This window comes from Eucalyptus grandis, chromosome 2, assembly GCF_016545825.1.
Source record: "Eucalyptus grandis isolate ANBG69807.140 chromosome 2, ASM1654582v1, whole genome shotgun sequence".
Classification (NCBI taxonomy): Eukaryota; Viridiplantae; Streptophyta; class Magnoliopsida; order Myrtales; family Myrtaceae; genus Eucalyptus; species Eucalyptus grandis.
This window is the reverse complement of record NC_052613.1, coordinates 3,027,706-3,049,654: the sequence shown is the minus strand read 5'-3', so window position 1 is coordinate 3,049,654 and position 21,949 is coordinate 3,027,706. Positions and strand designations below refer to the sequence as shown.

The following is a 21,949-nucleotide window of genomic DNA, read 5'->3' as shown; positions in this document are numbered from 1 at the left end:
GTGTCGATCAGACTTCTTGTCCAAAAGTGATACAAACAGTTCTCGAACTATTTCATTCGAATGCGAAATCAAGACATGCCAAGGAGCAAATTAAAACTTCACTGAAGATGGTACTGGCCTTTTCAGATAGCCATGAATTTGGGACACGTAGGAGAGCAAACTCTTGGGGCGTCCTGTCTCCATGTCCACCATCTCATGGGAGAGACTTCCTAGCCCCATCCGAATTATCAATCTTCAAATTGGAATAAATAATTAGAATTAAGAAAATTATTAGCTTTATCTTTATCTTTTATCTTATAATGACATTAAAAGCGGGTTACCTCTTCCAGTCAAGTCATTCCTAATCTCTCTCCGCTATTTTTTTTTTTTTTTTGAAAAGAATAAAAGAGACGACATGACATATCAACATATTGGTTCTAAAAAATAAAATAAAAAAATTGACAAGTTAGGATTTTTATATATACATGATAAATTATAATTTTTATCAAATTGATTTGATTCAAATTCACAAAACTAAATAAATAAATAAAAGAGCAAAGAATGAATTCACATTAAAAATCGTGAGTCATAGGAAGTGAAAGTAAGAAGAAAACTTTTCTCCTTTTCATTATTATTATTATTATTATTATTATTATTTACATAATTATATTTGGCCTATTTAGTGAAAAAATTTTAAAATTAACCCATGCGTATAAATATTGGAATCGCGTGTCACTCGCTTGTCAGGTGGGTTGATTACATGTCGAATTTTCTGATACCTACTAACGCGTCGAAGTCAAAGTGTACGACACCAACGCTACCGAAAAGTAATCAGTGCTTCCTAGCTCTCTCGTTGAGGCACAAGCAACCAACCGCCCTGGATTGTCGTCAAGTCTCACTTCCGTCCAATCATCATTCATTAAGGTAAGATCGCCTTTGACCTTTTCTCAATGGCAGGACCCACCCGTGACTGCCGTCACAGCCGTCGTCGCTGTCGCCGGCGACCGTCGTGAGCCGATCTGCCTCCGTATGCGTCGCCGGTTCGACCAGTTGGCACGAAATTTCCACTTCGTCGGCTCCCCGCCTGCTTCTAGAAGCTCGCCGCTCCATGTTACGCATGCGCTCGCGTGCATAAGTAAGAGCGCAGCCGATGGATGGCCGAATCCATTGGCTCAACAGCGAAGCTGTCTCGCAAGCCGCCGCAGCTATTCTGGACTCCACGAGCTTTGACTCTTGACGGAGGAAGGAGAACTTCGGTAGCCGACGTTCCTCGAAAGCGCTAGAACCTTGAACCGAGAGAAAACTCAAGGCGGTAATCCGGTTCTCTCGCTCCTCCGCATTTTCTCGACTTCGGAACGTTTCTCCGGCGGATTCCGCTTCGGAACTGAGGTCGGAGCAGTGAAATGCGGCCTTCGATCGTCAACCTCGCTTGCGTTTTCCTGGTTCTCTTCAGCTCCTCGTTCTCGCTCTCGCTCGGCGATCCTCGAATCTCGGAGGCGGGCATTCTATGCCTCACATCCAACGTCACGTCCACCGCGAACGTCGTCTCGAACTTCCTCAACGTCATGCTGAAAATTGCCGCGAAAGTTACTGAAGATCGCTGGGGTAATGATTCCGTAACCTCTCCGTTGCCGGAAATCTATGCACTGGCTCAGTGCCATGGCGACCTGAGCTACGACGATTGCCTCCTCTGTTTCGCGCAGAGCAGGACTATACTTCCTCGATGCACTATCTTGGATACTAAGGGGCGGTTGTATCTCGACGGTTGCTTCATAAGGTCCGATTACTATAATTTCTTTAATGAGACCGTCGATCCGCAGCACGACATGGTCAAGTGCGCCAATCAGTCCAGCGTTTCAGCCGACCAGCAGGCGAGGCAGCAGTTCGCCGATAAGGTCGACTGGGTGCTAAGGAATGTGTCGGCCGTCGCGCCGGAGAACAAGGGGTTTGCTGTTTTCGGAGAGGCGAGGAGAGGAGGAGTTGCCGGTGTTTATGCACTGGCGCAGTGCTGGAACACTCTCGACGAGAAGGGGTGTGGGGAGTGCTTGGCGGATGCGATGATCAAGGCGAGGAACTGTACTCCTGGGGATGAAGGGAGGGCTATGAATGCTGGCTGTTTCGTGCGATATTCCACTCAGAGGTTTTATACTGTCCATACAGATGGTGGTAAGAATTGAATCATCTTGCAAGTTAGTCTCCACGATGTTCTAGCTTTCTTGTTCTGTATTTTCAACTGAATTGGGATAGCTGCAGTAGGTTATTTTTTGCCTCTTCGTTGCTGTAGCTTCCGGTTTCTTGTCAGCAGAGGATGATCTTTGTGTTTATTAATAGACTCGTCAAAGCTTGGGATCAAAATTGCTATTGCTTCATCCGTTGCCGCTGCAACATCACTTCTTTTGGTCGGTGCCTATGTTGGATACAGACAATTATCCAAGAAAAGAGAAGGTAAATGTGAAGCTCAAGAGAATATTTCTGTTTTGACTTCTCTTTAAACATTCTCTAATGCCATCCATCTTCTTTACCTATTCTCAGTCCAGAAGAAACTCTTTGGTGTTCCAGCAATCGTAAGGAAGTTGAATCTGAATTTTAATTATGAATCGCTTGAAAAGGCTACGGACTTCTTTGATGAGTCGAGGAAATTAGGCCAAGGAGGAGCTGGTTCTGTATTCAAGGGGATCCTCCCTGATGGAAGAGTTGTTGCAGTAAAAAGACTGGTGTTCAATACTCGTGAGTGGGTGGATGACCTCTTCAATGAGGTAAATCTGATCAGTGGAATCCAACACAAGAACCTAGTCCGCCTTCTGGGTTGCAGCATTGAAGGCCCAGAAAGCCTCCTAGTTTATGAATATGTTCCCAACAGAAGCCTTGATCAAATCCTCTTCGGTAAGTTATCCCCCACTTGCTGCTCCATTCTGCATCTGAGATTAGTGTAGTTTGTTCTATAAATAGGGCCTCTTACCATAATAAAACCCTTGAATTCTAGCTTCTCATAATTTGTTCCACGGTGTTAATCTAGTTGCTAGCTTCATCTGGTTTCGGAATAATACTTTTTCTTGCTAAACTTCTCCAGGCAACTTTTTTAAACTCATTCCTGAGTAAGTACATAATTGCAATAATGTGACTGATAACAAGACCCGGTTGCTGTTGCAGTTAAGAATGCGACCCGTATCCTGAGTTGGCAGGAGCGGCTTAATATTATCTCCGGAACAGCTGAGGGGCTGGCATTTCTTCATGGACCTTGTGGAGTGAAAATAATACACAGAGACATCAAAAGCAGCAATGTCCTTCTCGACGAGGATCTCACAGCAAAGATTGCTGACTTTGGACTTGCTCGATGTCTTGATCCAGAAAAATCTCATCTTAGCACCGGTATCGCAGGGACACTGTAAGATTCTGGTCTTTAATTTTTTTTCTCTTTTTGTTTCAATCAAACCAGTTTAGATAACATCTACATGTAGAGAAGACTGGATTGGCTATTTGAACTGCCACGTATTTTGAGTACAGAAGATAAGCATGTGATATAGGGCTTAAAGTGAGAGCGGCGTTGTATCAAATAAGAATTGCTCTCTTTTTCCCTAACTTTCTCAGGTCTGGTTTGGGGAATTTGTTGTCTGGATGACCCTTCTCTTCACTCTTTAGCAATTTCATCTTCGACTTCAGATTCTGCAGAACAGATTTCTCTCCTTCTGAAAGAATAATTTTGCAGGGGTTATATGGCTCCAGAGTATCTTGTTAAGGGACAACTAACAGAGAAAGCAGATGTTTATGCTTTCGGCGTGCTGGTCCTAGAAATTCTAAGTGGTAGGAAGAACAGTATCTTCGGGCAGGCCTCAGGTTCGGTTCTGCAATCAGTAAGATTCATATACCTATCCTTCTGATTTGAACCTCTAGAATATGCATGTGGCGTTTGCAAATTTCTTCTTGCCTATGATATAGAGTTGAAATAAATCCTTACATTTTCTCGAACTTCAAATTGAGAGTTTTCCGGCTACTCTTTTCCCTGTACTCTTTTCCAGCTGCACAAGGTCTTTATTTAATTCATCCCTTCACAATCTGGAGATTGTCTTTTCTGCTGAACACTAGCAAAGTTTCTAATGACTTGCTTCGACTTTTCTGTACTTCTCAGGTTTGGAAGCAATATAAATCATATAGTATTGCTGAGTGCATCGATCCTGTGTTGAAAGGCAAGTTTCCCGTCTCAGAGGCATTGAATGTGATTCAAATCGCGCTTCTTTGCACCCAAGCTTCCCCAGATTTACGACCATCCATGTCTGAAGTAGTTGAGATGCTCGAAGACCGGGAGTGTATGGTTCCCGTGCCAAAGCAACCCCCATTTCTCAACAATAATCTGATTCCAGATGACTCCAGCAGAAGCTTGAATATAAATACTGGGATCACAAAACAACCGACAAATTCTGAAATTTCCTTCGCTTCCACCATAAGCCTCCGGTGAATTCAGCAGAATCAACTGAGCCAGCGGAGGCGATGTAATTTTCGGACATGTGAACAGGACCACTAGCCGCATGTGATGAGATGGGCATATGGTCCTGTAAGAAGGATTGCAAGGAGTCCATTGGCCAGTAACGCTCGAGTGTTTCTCAAACCCCGATAGAGAAATCGGGATGAGAATATCTGCACAGCGAGACGGGCAAAGATGCGGGTGCTGTGCAAGAGATTGCAGAAGCTCCGTGGTGCATCGGTCATGTCTTATGCTAGCCGTTTCCCACTTAGTGAGTTAAGAGGAACTCATGTACATATTCAATTATTTCCTTTATCCTCCATTTTCTCTTAGTATTGCCAACTCCACTCAATTAATACAGGAAGTACAGTGACTCATATGAAACCGATTCACAATTGTGTAGTTCATGCTGGCCTCTTCATGTCCTGTAATCTCAGAAAGGGAAAGCAAAACCCCGAGATTCCGCCTCTTTCGTCAGAAATCTTCTGATTAGCATTTTTCACTTCAGTTTTTCTCAGGGCTACGGTCTCTTTTGCCGTGATGAGGGTAGATGAGTTCTTGAAATGATCATCTAGACAGCTTGATGTGCTTGTCAACTTTTTCCTTTGTAATTCTTGGTTTGAAGCTGGCATTTTGCGGTGAATTGACTTGGAAATTTTAACGGTCTACCAGTACCGCGCAGCATGACCCCAGGTTGAAGAAACGGTGTGAAAGCTACTCTATAGTTGATATTCTGTCGCTCATTACTTGCAATTTGCTTCGGATGGATCCCGAAGTGAAGGGCAATTAGTTCAAAGTCGATTAGATCCGAGTAGACAATAGTCAACTATTACAGCATTGACCTTTGTAGACATCATATGACCATACCTCTTACTCCTATAATTATGACGGATGCATTTGTTGGTGAACCTCAAGGCTCAAGAATGTACTTGGGGTCCACGGAGGAAAAACTCCAGGCGAAGACCCCTTTCTCATTTGGCCATGCCCTGATCAGGAGGATTTAGGGCTTACTTCATGTACACGGGCTGCATAATTTGCGCACAGCCCCTCGACAGTCCTGTCATGGTTGCTATCCAGTAAAGTGGGAGAGAAGCTTGTAACTGTTCCCTGTGGAACTCTTTGCTCCTCCTTGAGATCCTGCTTGCTTTTGGATCATCGCATTGAACTTGAATCACCAGAAACGGAAGTAAATAAATAATCTTAATCATGACGATGACACTTCCGCGTTATAAAACTGCAGATCTCTAAGGAAGTCTAGTTCAATGTCCCGTTTAACTTTATTACCAGACACCATCATATCATTTCCTAGCCCTTCGGCAAACAAATGATCTGGGTCTCAAAGTTTCTGGTAGTCATTCCACTTTTGCATTAAGGATTTTCAGGCGCCGCCAGTATTATGTAAAGTGACAACGACCATGGCCTGTCATTAGAAGAGAGTCCCTACTAATATTGGAAGCAACTCTGCTGACAAGGTATAGTCTATGGCACACACTCCAAATTTGTGCAAGCAGTAAAAAAGCAATCCTTCCATTTACTTGTGCAGCGGATATTATCACACCTCAGTTTATCCACTTCCATCACACAAGTCTCTCTCTTTCAATCGAAGGTTCCAACTATGAGCACTGCTTTTATTAGGTCTTCACAGCTCCGGCACTCCTAAGAAGAGGTACCAGTTGACCTGCCTGGTGTTTCTCAGTGACGGCTGGAATCGCAAAGAAAGCCAACATCAAAAGATAAGTCTGTCAAACAACATCCATGTTGCATCTAACCTCTACCAGAGATTTCTCTTGAAATCAACAAGGAAAAGAGATTAAAAACTTACAATCGCATCCACCGATATGATTTCCCCCAATGAACACATTAGGTACTGTTCTCAGCCCTGTCCAATCTGCCAATGCCGATTGAACCACAGCTCCATCACCTTCAAAAGGAAACTCAGATGGTTGAACAATGTTGTGTTGACACGAGTTCTTCATCTTGTAGATAAAGCGATCATTTGCACAATCACGGAAATATCAACAAATTATAGTTAAAAACCCATGGTCAAAGAATCAAAAGAGACAGGTCTTTGCAGGCTAATTGAGTAACTGCAGGGGGAGATTTTCAACCACTTTTACACATGAATAGAACACTAAACCAGCAAATCCATTTAAAAATGGTATCTTTGCTTTGTCAACAAAATCAGCCTCTAAATAGCCAAGGACAAGATGGTTTATATACTCGGATCAAGATTATATGCAGGCGGTTCAAGAGGCTAGGAGACACTCACCTTCCTTGTCCAGCTCAACGACTTTGTAACTCACCCCGAGCTGCGTCAACAGAAGCTTGACCCTTTGGCAGTAGCCACAGTAAGTTTTGCTGCACAGGAAGCACAAGGTCAGTAAGATTAAGACCTCCCTGCTTCTGACCCTATATAAACAATCTCCAAAACTCTCATTTTGAGCTGTTGCCACTTTGGGTTCCGCAACAATCGAGTCCTAACAGAAATATACCACACCGGCAACAGTAATCTCTTCAATCCGCTGGCAATTTCCTCATTACATGTGGTAGATTAGCGTTAGTGACTTGCATTATCGATTCAGTGACCGGCACGAAATCATACCAAAATCCACTGCCACAAACATCTAATTCAAAACCACTTTTTTCCCTCAAAATTCAAAACCCACTGTAAGTGCTAGTCTTGCTAGCGCTTCTCTCCTTACACATGATAGTTTAAGGTTAATGACTTGTACAATCAATTCAGCAACCAGCACCACGAGATGATAGCAAAATCCACAGCCACAAGCTTCTAATTCAAAAGCCTTTTCTTTTTTGGGTGAAAATTCAAAAACCCACTGAAAAAGTGCCAGTTTTTCCACCCCAAAAAAATCAATTCTCCCCAATTCAGCTAATACATACTCTCTCCCATGCATCAAATTAGCACATCAATTCAACCGTTCAAAGCCATCGGCCGATACAATTTCGCCCGCGATCGGACCCAGCAGCGAATCGCATCGCGAACGACACCGATACCGAAGTCAACGGCCGATCATTCAAGAACACGACTCGGGATGGAAACCCGGGTAAATCGAAATTCGACTGTTCCGGAGGAGCAGATCGCTCGATCGACGAGCAGCGGGAAGGGAGGAGGAGGGAAGGAGCGACCTGAATACGACGACGGGAGCCGACGAGGCGACCTCCTTGGCCTTGTCCGCGGCGGACGCCAGCTCCTCCTTGCTCGCGCCGCTCGATGATGAGCTGAAGATTGACCCCATCTCTCCTCCGAATTTCTCTCTCTATCGAGGAGAGAGAATGTATCTAATAGCGTGGGGAAAATCCCAAATCAAATCCAAACAAGTCTTGTGTAATTAACTCGTAAATATTCTAAGATCTTGATGAGAGAGGATGAGAGAATCTTTACTTAATTGACTTCACTTTACATGTGATTAGAGGGGGGCTATCATACCCAAGGAACATGCATAGGGAAGGATATTAATTGTTGAAGAGAATAATGAAATATCATTGTTGAAGAGAATAATGGAATGTCAAATAACATCCTTAATACCTAATAATATCTCCAGCAATATTTTCTAATTGGGAAATTTATAATCTTCATGAATATATTTCATGAGGTCCCTATCGATCTCAAAAATAGCTTGAGCCAACTTCATTCTCATCTACAATCAATATTAATTCTTCAATTTGAAAACGTAGCTTACCTCCACATTCTTCATCACTTCATAAATCATTCTAAACCGAAGTTAGTTTGAGAGTAAAATAATTGTACTTTGATCAGCTATTTGTAAGATTCTTTTCTCCACTCTTAGGGCATTGAGTCATCTATCACAGAATGTAAAGACCTTTCAACCCTTTTTACAAATCCCAAATTGGCCTACTGCACTTGAGAATCAAATAGACTAGTGGATTGGTTATGAAGGCATTAAGATGTAACATGTTTCAATGCCCTTCCTCTTGTATTTCAACTCGGTTTTTTGAAAAAGGAAAAAGAAAAAAAAAATACATAATCAAGCTAGGTCCACTTAAGCCCATATGGTGCGGATTCTTTATTGGCTTTTCTAGACCCTCGGTTCAAAGTGTTCATTTTCAAGTCTTTGTATTCTTTCCTAGTGTTATTTTGGGATTAGCAACTTCTACTCTTGAAAGGTAATGGCAATTCATCCCCCTAAAAAGAGAAAAAGAAAAACCAATGACCATTCCATATGGCATATAAAATAGTGTTAAGGCCTTGAGATAATTGAGTAGACATTTATCATCCAATGCTAACTATGGTTAGTGAAGTTAGGGACTCGGTGCATAATCACTTGAGACTTACTAATGATTTTATGCTTGTCATTCTTTTATTCCATGTGCTTTGTGTTGGTAGTTTATTTGTAAAATAAACTAAGAGATGTCTTGTCCCACGTTGAAAAAATTTAACAGATTTAACATTGATCAATGATTATTATTTTTTATTTATTGAAAAATTAGGATTTATTCTATAAAAAAAAAATTAACCATAAGTCCTGTTGAAACTTTGCAAATGTACAGTTATTTTTTTTTTTATTATTTATTTAATTTCGAATTTTTATTGTTTCGTCTAACGATTACTCAAAGTTCGTACCGGTTCAAGCATAATTTCTTAATCCTTAGAATGTTGTGTTTGCTTGGATATAACTTCTTGTTTATGCTATAAATTATTGAATGTGTATGTTCGATCATAATATTCTTCTTTTCATTTTTTGTTTTCTTTCGAAAGAATATACATCCATTATTTATAATTGTTTCCTTTAAGAGATTCTGAGAAATATTAAAAATACTAGAATATAAATTTTCCGATGACCATTAATAACTTGTAGGGCAAATAAATCTTTAAGGAAAATGATATCACGTTTCAAAGTCCAACTAGATTGTTCTATCCAGCTCAATGATCCGACTTCATTGTTCTACTCAATTCGAACTCATATTTTTGTTTACACTTTGGAAAGCACATAAGGGTTGTTCAATTGCTTCACGCTTGCAACATATTGATATGAGAACTTGCTCAGTTTTCCTAAGATTTCCTCCTACTCTAGATGTGAATTGAGATGGTCATGTGTGAACTACCACTCTTAGGCGTTTTTGATTTGTGGAATTCCATGTAGCGGTTGATAGTCAAGGCAAAAGAGGTCATAAATAAATCTAAGGAATAAGTATATTGGAAGTTCTAAAATTTGTCACAAAATTATAATAGAGTCCTAAAACTTATCAAATTGGTCAAGTATAAATCCTTCTGATGATTACAATTCTTGAAAGTTTAAAGAGATAAGTTTTAGGACTTGATTATATTTTTTAAATATTTTAGGACTCAATTTGGAGTTTCATGACAAATTTCAAGATTTTTGATACATTTATTCCTAAATTCAAGCCAAAAAACAAGAGGGTGCCCAATCGTTCGTTCATTCGAGTAGGCGGGCCAGATAGAGACTAGCTCGGACACCTCGTGGCCACAACCATGGGACTAGAAAAGTCAAATGTAAATGTATGAAAAGTGCAGGGGGAATCTCGTCTGAAACACTTGAGGCCAAATTTGATAATCTAAAGTCAAATTAAAGGTCTTTGCATAATTATGAACATGGATTGGCCCTGACTTGATACAAAAGAGAACCTTCCAATGATGGACCTTAATCTACCAAACCTAATCACGATTGTGCAAATATAAGATTCATGATATTTAGGGATGAGCGATTTCAGATTTCGTATAAATTTTATATGGAACTTATTTGTTAAAACAGATTTCACATTCTTTGGAACTTGGAACTTACATTGCATACTTTAGAACTGTCTTGTCACAAATTTCAAGGTGAACTCCAAATTCCGCCTATGTTATTAATTAAACAATTGTAGTGAACCATTACCTTTAATTACCATCATGTATAGTTACAATTTACTAATCATAATTTATATTTAGATACATGAAAAATATGAAACATTAACAAAATAAAAGTCGCAATCATAAAATGAAAACTTAGACTAGTGATTCCAGATTACACAACTATTATTGAACACCTTGGAATACCGCATAATCACATGAAGGTATAAACCAAGAAAAATTTAAAAACTTATTCTAGGTTCTAAGTTTCCTATTCATCCAAATAGGTTCCTACTAGTTTTTTTTTTTTTTTTGGTGATAATAACTTGTTGTGAGTTACAAATTTTTAAAGGAATACATTTCAAAAAATTTATAATAATTTATTATTTAATTTTTTATAATCATTATTATTTTCAAAATAGATTAAAAATTATCATCTAATCATCTAAAAAAAAATACCGACATGGACGTCAACATCCGTCGCCCTTGTCGCTTCGGTCGTTGCAGATCTCTCTCTCTCGTCTAGACCACCCTCAGTCCAAAATATTCTCGGACTCGAAAGGTCTCAGAACCTCATCATTCTCGCCGCGTCAAACACTGCATTCTACCACCGACCAAAAAAAAAAAAAAAGAAAACACTGCTTTCTACGGACCAAAAAGAAAAAAAAAAAAAAAAAACACTCCATTCCACCCACTCACAGAGAGAGAGAGAGAGAGAGATGTTATCGCCGTGCCATTTTTCAAAAACCCTGCTTTAGCATGAAGAAAGCAAGGGGTAATGTGAAAGACGAGACCCCAAAAGTCAAGCATCAATCTGTCGCTCCGATTCCGCGTTGTGTAGCTGGTTGAAGCTTTTTATGAGATCATCAGGTTGAAGCGGAGCTCCCATCGCGCTCTTGCTCAAATCTTTCCCTTTTCTTCTTCTTCTTCTCTCTTTGAAGAGAACTGAGAGAAGGAAAATTTGGTAACAGAGCATATCTCAAGCGGAGCCCATGAAGTCGAACGAAGCGAGCCCATCAATCGCCCTTCCTCTGCTCGCGCTCTCCTCGTTCTTCTTCTCTCTCGCCGTCTCCGATCCTCGAATCACCGAAGCGCGCCTCATCTGCCAGAACTCCACTTGGATTGTCCCTGGAAATGTCGTCTCCATCGGCATCGCCATCATGAGCAAGTTCTCGTACAGCTTCGCTGCCCAGGGCTGGGGCAAGTACTCCCTCGCCTCGCCGCTGCCAGCAGTGTACGGCCTCGCCCAGTGCCATGGGGACTTGACTGAGACCGAGTGCCGCCTCTGCTTTACCGAGAGCTGGCCCCGGATTGCCCGCTGCCTCCCCAACTTTGGTCGGCTCTACCTTGACGGCTGCTTCCTCCGTTACGGCAGTTACGACTTCTACAACGAGACCGTCGATCCAACGCACGACATGCACAAGTGTAGTTCCAATTTGACAGTCCCGGCGGAGATCGTGGCCGAGTTCTCCGATAGGGTGGACCGGGTCCTGAGGAATGTCTCGGCCAGTGCAGTGCGGAACAAGGGCTTCGCGGTGGCTGGGGAGGACGGAATTGGAGGAGTCGCCGGGGCATATGCTTTGGCACAGTGTTGGAGCACGCTTGATGCCGGCGCTTGCAGAGTCTGTTTGGAGAATGCGACTTCGATGGCGAGAAGCTGTGCACCTGGAGAAGAAGCGCGGGCCATGAACGTGGGATGCTTCCTCCGTTACTCGACCACAAAGTTCTACGACGTCCCCAGTAGCAAGTTCTATATCGTCCCCGGTAGCGGAGGTAACAATTAGTCTCCTGATCTCTGGTTTACCGACTTAAAAGATGGCTTCCTCGCCATTAAAGAAAAACCGACGCTCTTCTATGTCTGCTGTCAGATTTCGATTTTTCCAATTGTGGTTTCCTCATGTTGGTCGATTAAGGCACTTCTTTTAATGATATTTTTAATTTTTTTTTTTTTTTCATTTTTTAAATATTGAATTATTTTATTTTATTATTTTATTTTCTTTTTCTTTTTCAGCCAATCACTAGCCACGGTGACAATCAGTGACTGATCTCATGTGAGATCGAGCTCGAGTCTAGCTAGATCGGCGAGGCTCAAGCCTTGTCAAAGGTCAACAAGACCTTGGCATTGCTAGAACAACGAGCTCATCCCTTGCCTATGGTCAATCCGTCGTTGAGGCCGGTGATTAGCCGAGGCAAAAATAAAAATAAAATAAAAAAGAAAAAAGAAAAGAAAAATAATTTTTTAAAAGTAATTTAAAATTTGATTTTTTTAGAAAGAAAAATAATTGAAATTATTTTTTTTTAATATTCTTAAAAGAATGAAGTTTCATTAATTTAGGACCTGAGCTTAAGTGCTAGGGACTAAAGCTGGAGTTTCAAGGCCCAAGCCTATCCTTTATGGATGCTGGCTCAAGTACTGAGGCATAGGGCACAAGCACTAAGGGTTCGAGCTCAGCCTCGATGGACCCGAGTATAGGCACCGAGAGCCCGGCCTCAATTGACCCAAGTCTGGTCTCAATGGACTCGTGCCCAAGAGACCTAGTCCCAGCCTCAATGGATCCGGGGCCAACCTTGATGGATCCAGCTCGAGCGTTAGAGACTCAGGAACTAGCGTTGGGATTCTCGTGTTCAAACGTAGAATTTCAAATCCAAGCGCCAATACCTAATAATATTTTGGAAATGTTTTCCAACTTTTTCAAAGATGAAATCATTTCTTGATTATAAGTTTAGATTTACGTTGACCAGAAAAATATTTTCCATTAACTCATTTTCCTAAGGGAATCAAAAGCCAAAAAATGAGGACAATGTTTTTTAGAAAAATATTATCCATGAAAAGAACATAACCTAAGAGTACATTTGTTTGACGAAAATTGTTTTCTCAAAATTAATTTTCGAACTTTCATCCGTTTAGTTCGCCAAAAATGATTGATCAATTGAAAACACTTTCCAATCAAGGAAAATACACACGCATAAAATTAGAAAAGTGAATTCCTAAATCTAAGATGGTGAATACACTTTCAAAAATTGCTCATGTGGAATTTTTAAATATTTTTTTTAAAAAATCGATTTTTTTTTTCATTTTCTTTTCTTTTCCTTATCTTTTTTCTTTTCCTTTTTCCTCCTCCGCCGATCACCAGTGCAAGCCCACCTCGGGCAAGCTCAAGCCTTGCCAGCCTCGTTGCAACAAACCCCAGGATCTAGCGAGCGCAAACTTGCCCGAGGCTGGTCGGTTGGCCTTTGTTGGGCCTTGTCGACAACGATTCTAGTGGCTTGTCAAGGCTGACGACTAGTGGAGGAGGATGAAGGAAAGAGAAAGAAAATCAAATAAAAATTATTTAAAAAATGACTTTTTTTTTTTGCATGAGATTCCAAACAAGAAAAACACTAGAAAACATTTTTAGTCATATATCACCAAATAAAGGAAAATTAATCATTTTCTTAAAAAATGATTTTCCAAAAACATTTTCCATTTTCTTGAAATTTTCCCCAAATGAACACATCCTAAGTTTAATTTGGTTGATCTTATGATTCGATGCTTGCCAGATTTTAGGAATTATTAATGAACTTGCTCATCTCAACCTGATGTTGTCTTTATCATTTCGCGGGTTCATCTAGGGTTCCGCATCACCATAGCAATAATCTCATCGACTACTTGCAGCGACTTCACTTGTTCTCATTGGTGCATACATTGGATACAAAAAGTACTCCAAGAAGAAACAAAGTAAGCAATTCGGTTCAAATGTGTAAAATGATCTCTTAGTAATTCTTGATCACAAGCTTGATGACACAATTTCGCATTCATCCATATTTAGTGCAAAATAACCTCATGCAATTGCGAGCGAGCAAGAGCAAGTTTAGCTTATATTTCAAGTACAAGACACTAGGAGAAGGCCACCAACTTCTTTGATGACTCGAGGAAGCTAGGCCAAGGGGCGGCGGTTCCGTGTACAAGGGGATTTTACCCGACGGGAAGGTCGTCGCGGTTAAGCGGTTGGTGTTCAACACATGCCAATGGGCAGATGAATTCTTCAATGAGGTGAACCTGATCGTGGGATCCAACACAAGAACCTCATGAGGATTTTGGGATGCAGCATCGAAGGCCCAGAAAGCCTTCTCGTCTACGAATATCTTCCTAAAAGAAGTCTTGATCTAGTTCTTTTTGGTAAGTAGCTGGTTGTTGCATAACTACATAACACACTTACACAGCCATCGTTTGATGCCAAGAAGAGATCCAGCCTTCACGACGAGCATCGGTTTAGTTTGCATTCTTAGTAACTAGCTTCTTGTATTGCAAGCAATGCTTCCATCTTATGATTTTTGAGTCGAAGGTTTCAAATATCTGCTCCATTAGTGTCTCGCCTTCTTCGGTTATGTCTGTCCCACTTCGCTCTGCTTGTCTTTCAAAATAAGCGAATAGAATCTATTGTTGCAGTCAACGATGCGACCCCCGTCCTAACTTGGGAGGAGAGGCTGCACATCATCATAGGAACAGCTGAGGGCCTCGCATATCTTCATGGAGGTTGTGGAGTGAAAATCATCCATCGGGACATAAAAACCAGCAACATCCTCCTTGATGAAAATCTCACAGCGAAAATCTCAGATTTCGGGCTTGCCCGATGCATTGCTATGGATAAGTCTCATCTTAGTACAGGAATCGCCGGCACACTGTAAGAATGCCTTTTCATTACCAGTTTGCTTGAAACCATAGTTAGCACTTTCTATGTCCTTAATATGACAAGTTTGGTCCCTCAAAGGGGTTTTGCGTATCATCCTTTCCTTGCACTTCACATCTTCTTTGAGCTAAGTATGGTTTATATCTAAAAGACGATTGACTATGCAGTGGTTACATGGCACCTGAATATTTAATGAGGGGACAGCTAACGGAGAAAGCTGATGTTTATGCTTTTGGGGTGCTGGTTCTTGAAATCTTGAGTGGTAGGAAGAATAGTGTGTACACACGGGGGTCGAGCTCGGTATTACAGTCGGTAAGGTTTCTTGTCCCTACGATCATGAGAACTTAGACTGACATTTACTTTCTTGCCCACACTCCACTAGGATTATCTAATTTTTCTTTTGATTTTCCCAACAAACTCTATCGTTGGTTTCTACGTTAGTGCTAGCAGATTTATCTTCAGATATAAGGGACCATGGAAATTCATGATTGCTTTGCAGGTATGGAAGCATTACAAGTCAAATAATTTGGTTGCATGCATTGATCCGGCCTTACAAGGTAAATTCCCCATCCTGGAGGTGTCGAATGTGCTCCAAATCAGCCTCCTATGCACTCAAGCCTGCATGGAATTGCGACCGCCCATGTCTGGAGTCGTCGAGATGCTCCACGACAAAAATCGTGTAGTCCCCCAACCGAGCCAACCCCCGTTCGTCAACGCTAGCATGCTGTTTGACAAATCTAGCAGCAAAAGCTCTACATGAACACATGGCTGTTGAACTAGCTCACGGCATCCGAGGTCTCTTCCAGCTTTGCTGTGTTGACCCTTTAGGATTGGGACCTTTCTTCTTCTTCTTCTTCTTCTTCTTCTAATGAATACGAACACTTTGCAAACAACTAGTAATGCAGATTTTAGTGACATCATGGCAAGAGTCGAATGTTGGTTAGCAGCATGTTTAGATGACGATGAGTCCAATCTTAAATCAATAAATCATGAATATCCCATGAATATATGCATCTAAGTGAGATGTGATTGCTCTGTTCTTTCATAGTTTTACTTCTTGATTGGAGGAGAATCATACCATGTTGGGATGTTTTGATTCCAGAGTCAGTCATAGGTTATGTAATAAAAGGAAAGAAAAAGAAATAAAGAAACAAACGTCGTTATGTTTTTTTCTTAGTTTTATGTCATTTTTCTTCTCTTTTTTTGGTCGAAATAATTTTATGTTGCTTCAAAATCTGTGACTGTCTCGCTTACCCTTTGCTGCCCATCGCTTCGGCGCATTGTCGCACGTCCTCTTTGCATTGATTTCACGAAAAAAAAAATGATGACAAAAAGAGAAATTCTGCATTCCCAATGGTGATGATTGAGATGGACAGACTCTGAAGAAAGCTCCTCCTCCGACGATGAAGGTGACGATGTCCCTGAACCAGAAACCTTGAAAGAAGAAGAAGAACTTGCAGAGAGAAGAGACTTTGATGGTCGCTAAGAAGAAAAGCAAAGCACCCACCACCATTAGTCTTCAACAAATGCAAAAACATCAAATACTTTGGGCACGTACGCCGTTAATTCATAATCGTATATCACAAATGCAATTGGAGCCTAAAATCCAACTTTTTCATGTTAGATTATACATATAACACTTTGATGCGGAAATACAAAAGAAAACAGTGATCTTTTGATCTTCATGAATTTTCATAATTAGATGAAGACATACCTTTATCCATAGCGTTGCAGTAGAACTCGAACCAAATGAATAAATCCGATTTCTCTCCCTTAACCCACTATTCCTTAATGTATTGAATTGATGGAGGAGAGAATACCCAATTCCTTTATGTTATAGTTGTTCATTGTGAGTGGAGAGAAGACTGGACTCTTTTTGTACGTTAATTGAAAATGTGTCTTCCATCAAAGCGATATACCTTTTCATTTTATTAGAGTCGCACTTTCTCGTAATCAATAATTATTTATTTTATAGCATTTCAATAATTATTAAACCATATATTAAATCATATCATGTAGGTCACAATAATTCTTACATTCTCCCACTTGGCCCATATGATTTTCCTTTCATGGTTTAATAAAGACATAATGTGCACAAAACATTATGCTATAAAATTTCATTAAATTAGCAATCACATAATAATCACAATTAAGTAAAGAAAACTAATGTGAGTTATAGCGGTTGTATGTCATTACTCGACATAGTCCCTTCTATGTACTACAACTATAACACTTTACTTAACATGATCTATAAAAGAAAAACGCAGTAATAGTCCAACCATAATGTTTCTTTAGAAATTATCCTGTTTAACATTCATCTATTTCCATAATGTATACTAAATAGAAAACAAGAAATATCATAAACACGTAAGTGAGCTCAAAGTGTCAAATATATAAACTCAATACAATCATAATACAAACATTAACGATGTCCAATAATGCTCATATTTTCAACATGCTAATTAAATGTTTTGGGCGGCAATCCTTTTGTTAAGGGATTTGCTATTATAAGATTGGTGCTAATGTGCTCAATTGACACTCTTTGTTTGTGAACTTCTTCTTTGACAGACAAGTATTTGATCTCCATATGCTTAGCACCCTTAGAATACTTGTTGTTCTTAGAGAAGAAAACTGCCGCAGAGTTATCATAATAAATTTTTAGCGGCTTGGCAATACTGTCGATAATTACAAGCCCTGAAATAAAATTTCGCGGCCATAATCCATGAATTGTGGCCTCAAAGCATGCCACAAATTCATCTTCCATAGTGGATGCAGTAATAACTGACTGCTTCGTATTCTTCCATAAAATTGCCCCTCCAGTCAAAAGAAACAAGTAACCAAACGTTGATTTTCTTGTATCGACACATCCGGCTAAGTTTGAATCTGAATATCCAATCACCTCGAGATGATCGGATTTTTTTATAAGTGAACATATGATTCTTCGTTCCTTGCAAGTATCTAAGAACTTTCTTTGCAGCTTTCCAATGATCCATTCCAGGATTACTTTGATACCTGCTCAGCATTCCAACAACAAAAGTGATGTCTAGTCTAGTGCAAGTTTGTGCATACATTAAGCTCCCCACAACAGATGCATAAGGAATATTTTTCATTTGTTCTCATTCCAATTCACTTTTCGAACATTGCATAAGACTAAATTTGTCACATTTCTGAATTGGAAATATTCCCGTTGAACATTTACTCATATTAAATCTCTTTAAAATTTTCTCAATGTAGGCTTTTTGAGACAATCCTAATAATCATTGTGATCTATCACGGAATATTTCTATTCCTATCACATATGTTGCCTCTCCCATATCTTTCATTTCAAAATTCTTAAAGAGAAACTTCTTGGTTTCATGTAACAAATCAAAATCATTAGTAGCAAGCAAAATATCATCAATATACAGAACTAGATAAATAAACTTGCTCCCACTAATATTCATATATATACACCGAGCGGTATTTTCTTTAAATCCAAATGAAGTTATGGTATCGTTAAACTTATTGTCGGGAAGCTTGTTTAAGTCCATATATTGACTTCTTTAATTTACATACCATGTGTTCCTTTCCTTTAACTGAAAGGCCTTTGGGTTGGTCCATATAAATCTATTCTTCTAAATTCCCATTAAGAAAAACGGTTTTTACATCCATTTGGTGTAACTCCAAGTCATAATGAGCCACCAAAGCCATAAAAATTCTAAGTGAGTCCTTCTTAGAGACTGGTGAAAATGTCTCTTTATAGTCAATACGTTCTTTCTAAGTACAACCATTTGCAACAAGTCTGGCTTTATGTTGTTCAATATTGCCTTTTGAGTCGCGCTTAGTCTTAAAGACCCATTTACATCCGACCTTCTTACATCCTTTAAGCAATTTAACTATATCCCAAACTTGATTTTGATGCATGGATTTTAACTCTTCTTTCATGGCATCAAATCATTAATTAGAATCTTCACATTCCATGGCTTGGAAAAATGAATCTGAATCATTTCTAATTCCTAAGTCAATTTCTGACTCTTGTAGATAAACCATATAGTCATAAAAAATAGCCGACTTCCTTTCTCTTTGAGATCTCCTTAATGCTATTTCTTGTGACTCGGCTATTGGAGGTTCATTATTGGCATCTCCATTATCGAGTGTTTGTTCATTAATTTGTTGTTCTCGATTATTGTTAGATTGTACTACAATATCAAGAACAATAACTTTAGAAACTTTTGGTATATTAACTTTTACCCTTACTTCTTGAATGCAAGCATTACGCATTCTTTCACTCCCACTGATGTCACCATTTTCAATGAACCTAGCATTTCTAGATTCAACAATTTTTGTACTATGATTAGGACAATAAAATTTATACCATTTGGATTTCTTTGCATAACCAATGAAATAACCACTGGCCGTTCTTGAATCTAATTTCCTTTCATGTGAATTGTAAATTCTTACTTCTACTTGAAAAACCTAAACATGCAGGTGTCGTAAACTAGGTTTTCGTCCCGTCCACAGTTCAAAGGGAGTCTTTGGAACTGCCTTACTAGGAACCCTGTTTAATAAGTACATAGAAGTCTTTAAAGCATACATCCATAAAGACAATGGTAAAGATGAATGACCCATCATACTTCTAACAATTTCCATTCAAGTACGGTTACGCCTTTCTGCTACACCATTTTGTTGTGGTGTCCCTAGCATTGTGTATTGAGCACAAATGCCATATCTTTCAAGGAATTTAGCAAATGGACTTGGACATTGTCCCGATTCATCATACTTTCCATAATATTCACCGGCTCTATCCGATCTTACTATTTTCACATTTCTATCTAATTGCCTCTCAACCTCTTTAATATGCACTTCAAGTGCATTCACTGATTGAGACTTATCATGCAATAGATAAATGTAACCATAACGTGAAAAATCATCAATAAATGTTATGAAATAGCTTTCCTTACCAAAAGATAGAATATTGAAAGGACCACATATGTCAGTATGTATAATTTCAAGAAGCTCTGTGCTTCTTGTGGCACATTTCTTAGTGTGTTTTATTTGTTTACCTTTAATACAATCAATACACACTTCAAGGTCAGTAAAATCCAAATTTGGAAGAATTTGATTCTTCACTAATTTTTGCATTCTTTCATTAGATATATGACCCAAACCTTTACGCCACAAGTAAGCAGAATTTTCATTCACCAAACTTCGTTTAGTGCCAACATTATGATGCAAGGTCATTAATGTCTCAACAAAAGTATAATTAAGTCTAAATTTATATAGACAATCACATAAAGTTCAGTTTCAATAAGAGTATCACTCTTAAATAGACTGAAAGATTTAGATCCAAAATTACAATAAAATCTCGCTATATCAAGTCTTGGCAAATAAACTAAATTGCGAGAAAATGTAGGTACATAAAGGGTTCAAAACAAATCCAAATAATGCCAGTATCTAAGATCAAACGGTAAGTGCTAACGCCTTCAACTGAAGCTTTGTTTTTGTTCCTCGTAATCACATAACTTTCATTTGGCTTTATAATTTGGATCGTAAAAAATCCCTGCATCGTATTTGACACATGAGTGGTGGCACCAGAATCAATTCACCAAGTATTATGAGGAACTTTAGTAAAGTTCAATTCAAAACATACTAAAGCACAAGGCTTACCTTTCTTTTCAAACCAAGCCTTACATTTCAGACAATCTTTCTTCAAGTGTCCAATTTTGTTGCAAAAATGACACTTAGTAAGATTGTGTTCCTTCTTGTGGATTTAAGAAGCATTTGAAGAGTCATTCAGGACGTGTAGTCATTTCTTCTTGCTCCTTCCACCTTTTCTCTTGAAATTCTTTTGAACTTCTTGATAACTTGAGAGATGAACAAAATGAGTCTTTTAATTATTTATTCTTGTTTCCTCTTGAACTAGCATATTGACCAATTTATTTACATTCCACTTATCCTTTATAGTGTTGTAATTCATTTGAAATGGCCCATATTGCTCATGAGGTAAGGAATTAAGTATAAATTGTACTAAAAAGTACTCATCCACGTTCATTCCCAAAGTCCTTAATTTTGCTGCTAAATTCATCATCTTAAGTATATGCTCATGCATGGTACACGAACCATCATATTTCCTGGTGGTTAGTGTGCTCATCAATGTATCAGCAAGTGACTTATCAGCAGTTTGAGAACGTTCTTCCACAAATTTCATAAATTCCTTAGCATTGTTAGTCTTGGGAAGAAAAGTCTTTAAGTTGTTTGCAACTATCATTCGCATGAACATTAAGCTTAGTCTGTGTGATCTTTCCCAAGCTTTATGGAAAGACTTTTCATCATCGCTACTTTAATCAGTAATAGCAGATGGTTTCTCAGCTTGGAGCGATAAATCAAGATCCAGGACACCTAAGTAAAACTGGACTTGTTCACTTCAATCAGGAAAATTTATTCTATTGAATAAGAGAACAGATGAGGCGTGCGAATGGAGTGAAACAGGTATAGATACTGCAAATGTGCAAGAAAATACTCATACATTAATGTTTTGAGAATATCACCTAATCAGATTTAAACTAAATGACACATGTACATCATAGTTCTCCTTTGGGTGATCCTATGATATACAAATATATATTCCATAATGATGCTAACAACTTTTATTTGATAATTGTAAATATATCTTATTAAAATTTGTTTGCTATCTTTTGATATACAAACAAATTTAACAAGTCATATTAATTATCAACCATCATGTTCATGAATTATAAGAAAATAATTAACCTTTGGGTTAATCCGTAAGTTCTTATAATAAATGAACTTCAATATACCCATAATATCAATAATGATATAAAACATATCGATTTCATAGATAGCATCAATTAATCATAGGCAATTGAATAAAACAATTTACAATATCAAAAAAAAATCAAAAGACTTAGGTTTGGCCACTTTGGTGACTAACAAACCATTCATAATATGAATTTTTAATATTGCAAAATATAAATATTTACCAAATTGCACACTGGTATAAAACATAATCAAAGC

General features: G+C 38.9%; 4 protein-coding genes across 4 annotated transcripts; 3 read left to right on the top strand and 1 right to left on the bottom strand.

Moving 5' to 3' along the window:
* The first annotated feature begins 1,099 nt into the window (after positions 1-1,099).
* Positions 1,100-3,587, top strand: LOC120290318 (cysteine-rich receptor-like protein kinase 42). The gene is made up of 4 exons (XM_039306262.1): positions 1,100-2,145; positions 2,311-2,424; positions 2,512-2,862; positions 3,130-3,587. Exons 1-4 carry the CDS (start codon positions 1,383-1,385, stop codon positions 3,366-3,368), a joined length of 1,467 nt encoding a protein of 488 aa, XP_039162196.1. The 5' UTR covers positions 1,100-1,382; the 3' UTR covers positions 3,369-3,587.
* Positions 3,588-3,692: 105 nt separating this feature from the next.
* Positions 3,693-4,432, top strand: LOC120290245 (cysteine-rich receptor-like protein kinase 1). The gene is made up of 2 exons (XM_039306060.1): positions 3,693-3,830; positions 4,106-4,432. The coding sequence occupies exons 1-2, from the start codon at positions 3,693-3,695 to the stop codon at positions 4,430-4,432; spliced, it is 465 nt and encodes a 154-aa protein (XP_039161994.1).
* Positions 4,433-5,768: 1,336 nt separating this feature from the next.
* On the bottom strand, positions 5,769-7,824 carry LOC104417986 (glutaredoxin). Its single transcript, XM_010029186.3, has 4 exons — positions 7,583-7,824; positions 6,708-6,796; positions 6,261-6,359; positions 5,769-6,140 (listed from the first exon to the last, which is right to left on the bottom strand). The coding sequence occupies exons 1-4, from the start codon at positions 7,690-7,692 to the stop codon at positions 6,070-6,072; spliced, it is 369 nt and encodes a 122-aa protein (XP_010027488.1). The 5' UTR covers positions 7,693-7,824; the 3' UTR covers positions 5,769-6,069.
* A 3,433-nt stretch (positions 7,825-11,257) lies between these two features.
* LOC104434274 (cysteine-rich receptor-like protein kinase 1) lies at positions 11,258-15,695 on the top strand. The gene is given in 8 exon segments (XM_039306059.1): positions 11,258-12,038; positions 13,878-13,963; positions 14,147-14,189; positions 14,192-14,308; positions 14,311-14,424; positions 14,695-14,929; positions 15,103-15,247; positions 15,435-15,695. Coding segments are annotated over 8 exon segments (1,782 nt in total).
* The last annotated feature ends 6,254 nt before the right edge of the window (positions 15,696-21,949 follow it).

What these genes read in the sequence shown, in the direction of transcription:
- LOC120290245 (XM_039306060.1), top strand. Translation starts at nt 3,693, where the DNA reads ATGGCTCCAGAGTATCTTGTTAAGGGACAACTAACAGAGAAAGCAGAT. An exon ending in CAGGTTCGGTTCTGCAATCA is followed by an intron (nt 3,831 to 4,105) that starts GTAAGATTCATA and finishes TGTACTTCTCAG; the next exon opens with GTTTGGAAGCAATATAAATC.
- LOC104417986 (XM_010029186.3), bottom strand. Translation starts at nt 7,692, where the DNA reads ATGGGGTCAATCTTCAGCTCATCATCGAGCGGCGCGAGCAAGGAGGAG. An exon ending in CGTTGAGCTGGACAAGGAAG is followed by an intron (nt 6,360 to 6,707) that starts GTGAGTGTCTCC and finishes TTCCTTTTGAAG; the next exon opens with GTGATGGAGCTGTGGTTCAA. An exon ending in TCATATCGGTGGATGCGATT is followed by an intron (nt 6,141 to 6,260) that starts GTAAGTTTTTAA and finishes TTGCGATTCCAG; the next exon opens with CCGTCACTGAGAAACACCAG.
- LOC120290318 (XM_039306262.1), top strand. Translation starts at nt 1,383, where the DNA reads ATGCGGCCTTCGATCGTCAACCTCGCTTGCGTTTTCCTGGTTCTCTTC. An exon ending in ATTATCCAAGAAAAGAGAAG is followed by an intron (nt 2,425 to 2,511) that starts GTAAATGTGAAG and finishes ACCTATTCTCAG; the next exon opens with TCCAGAAGAAACTCTTTGGT. An exon ending in CCTTGATCAAATCCTCTTCG is followed by an intron (nt 2,863 to 3,129) that starts GTAAGTTATCCC and finishes TTGCTGTTGCAG; the next exon opens with TTAAGAATGCGACCCGTATC.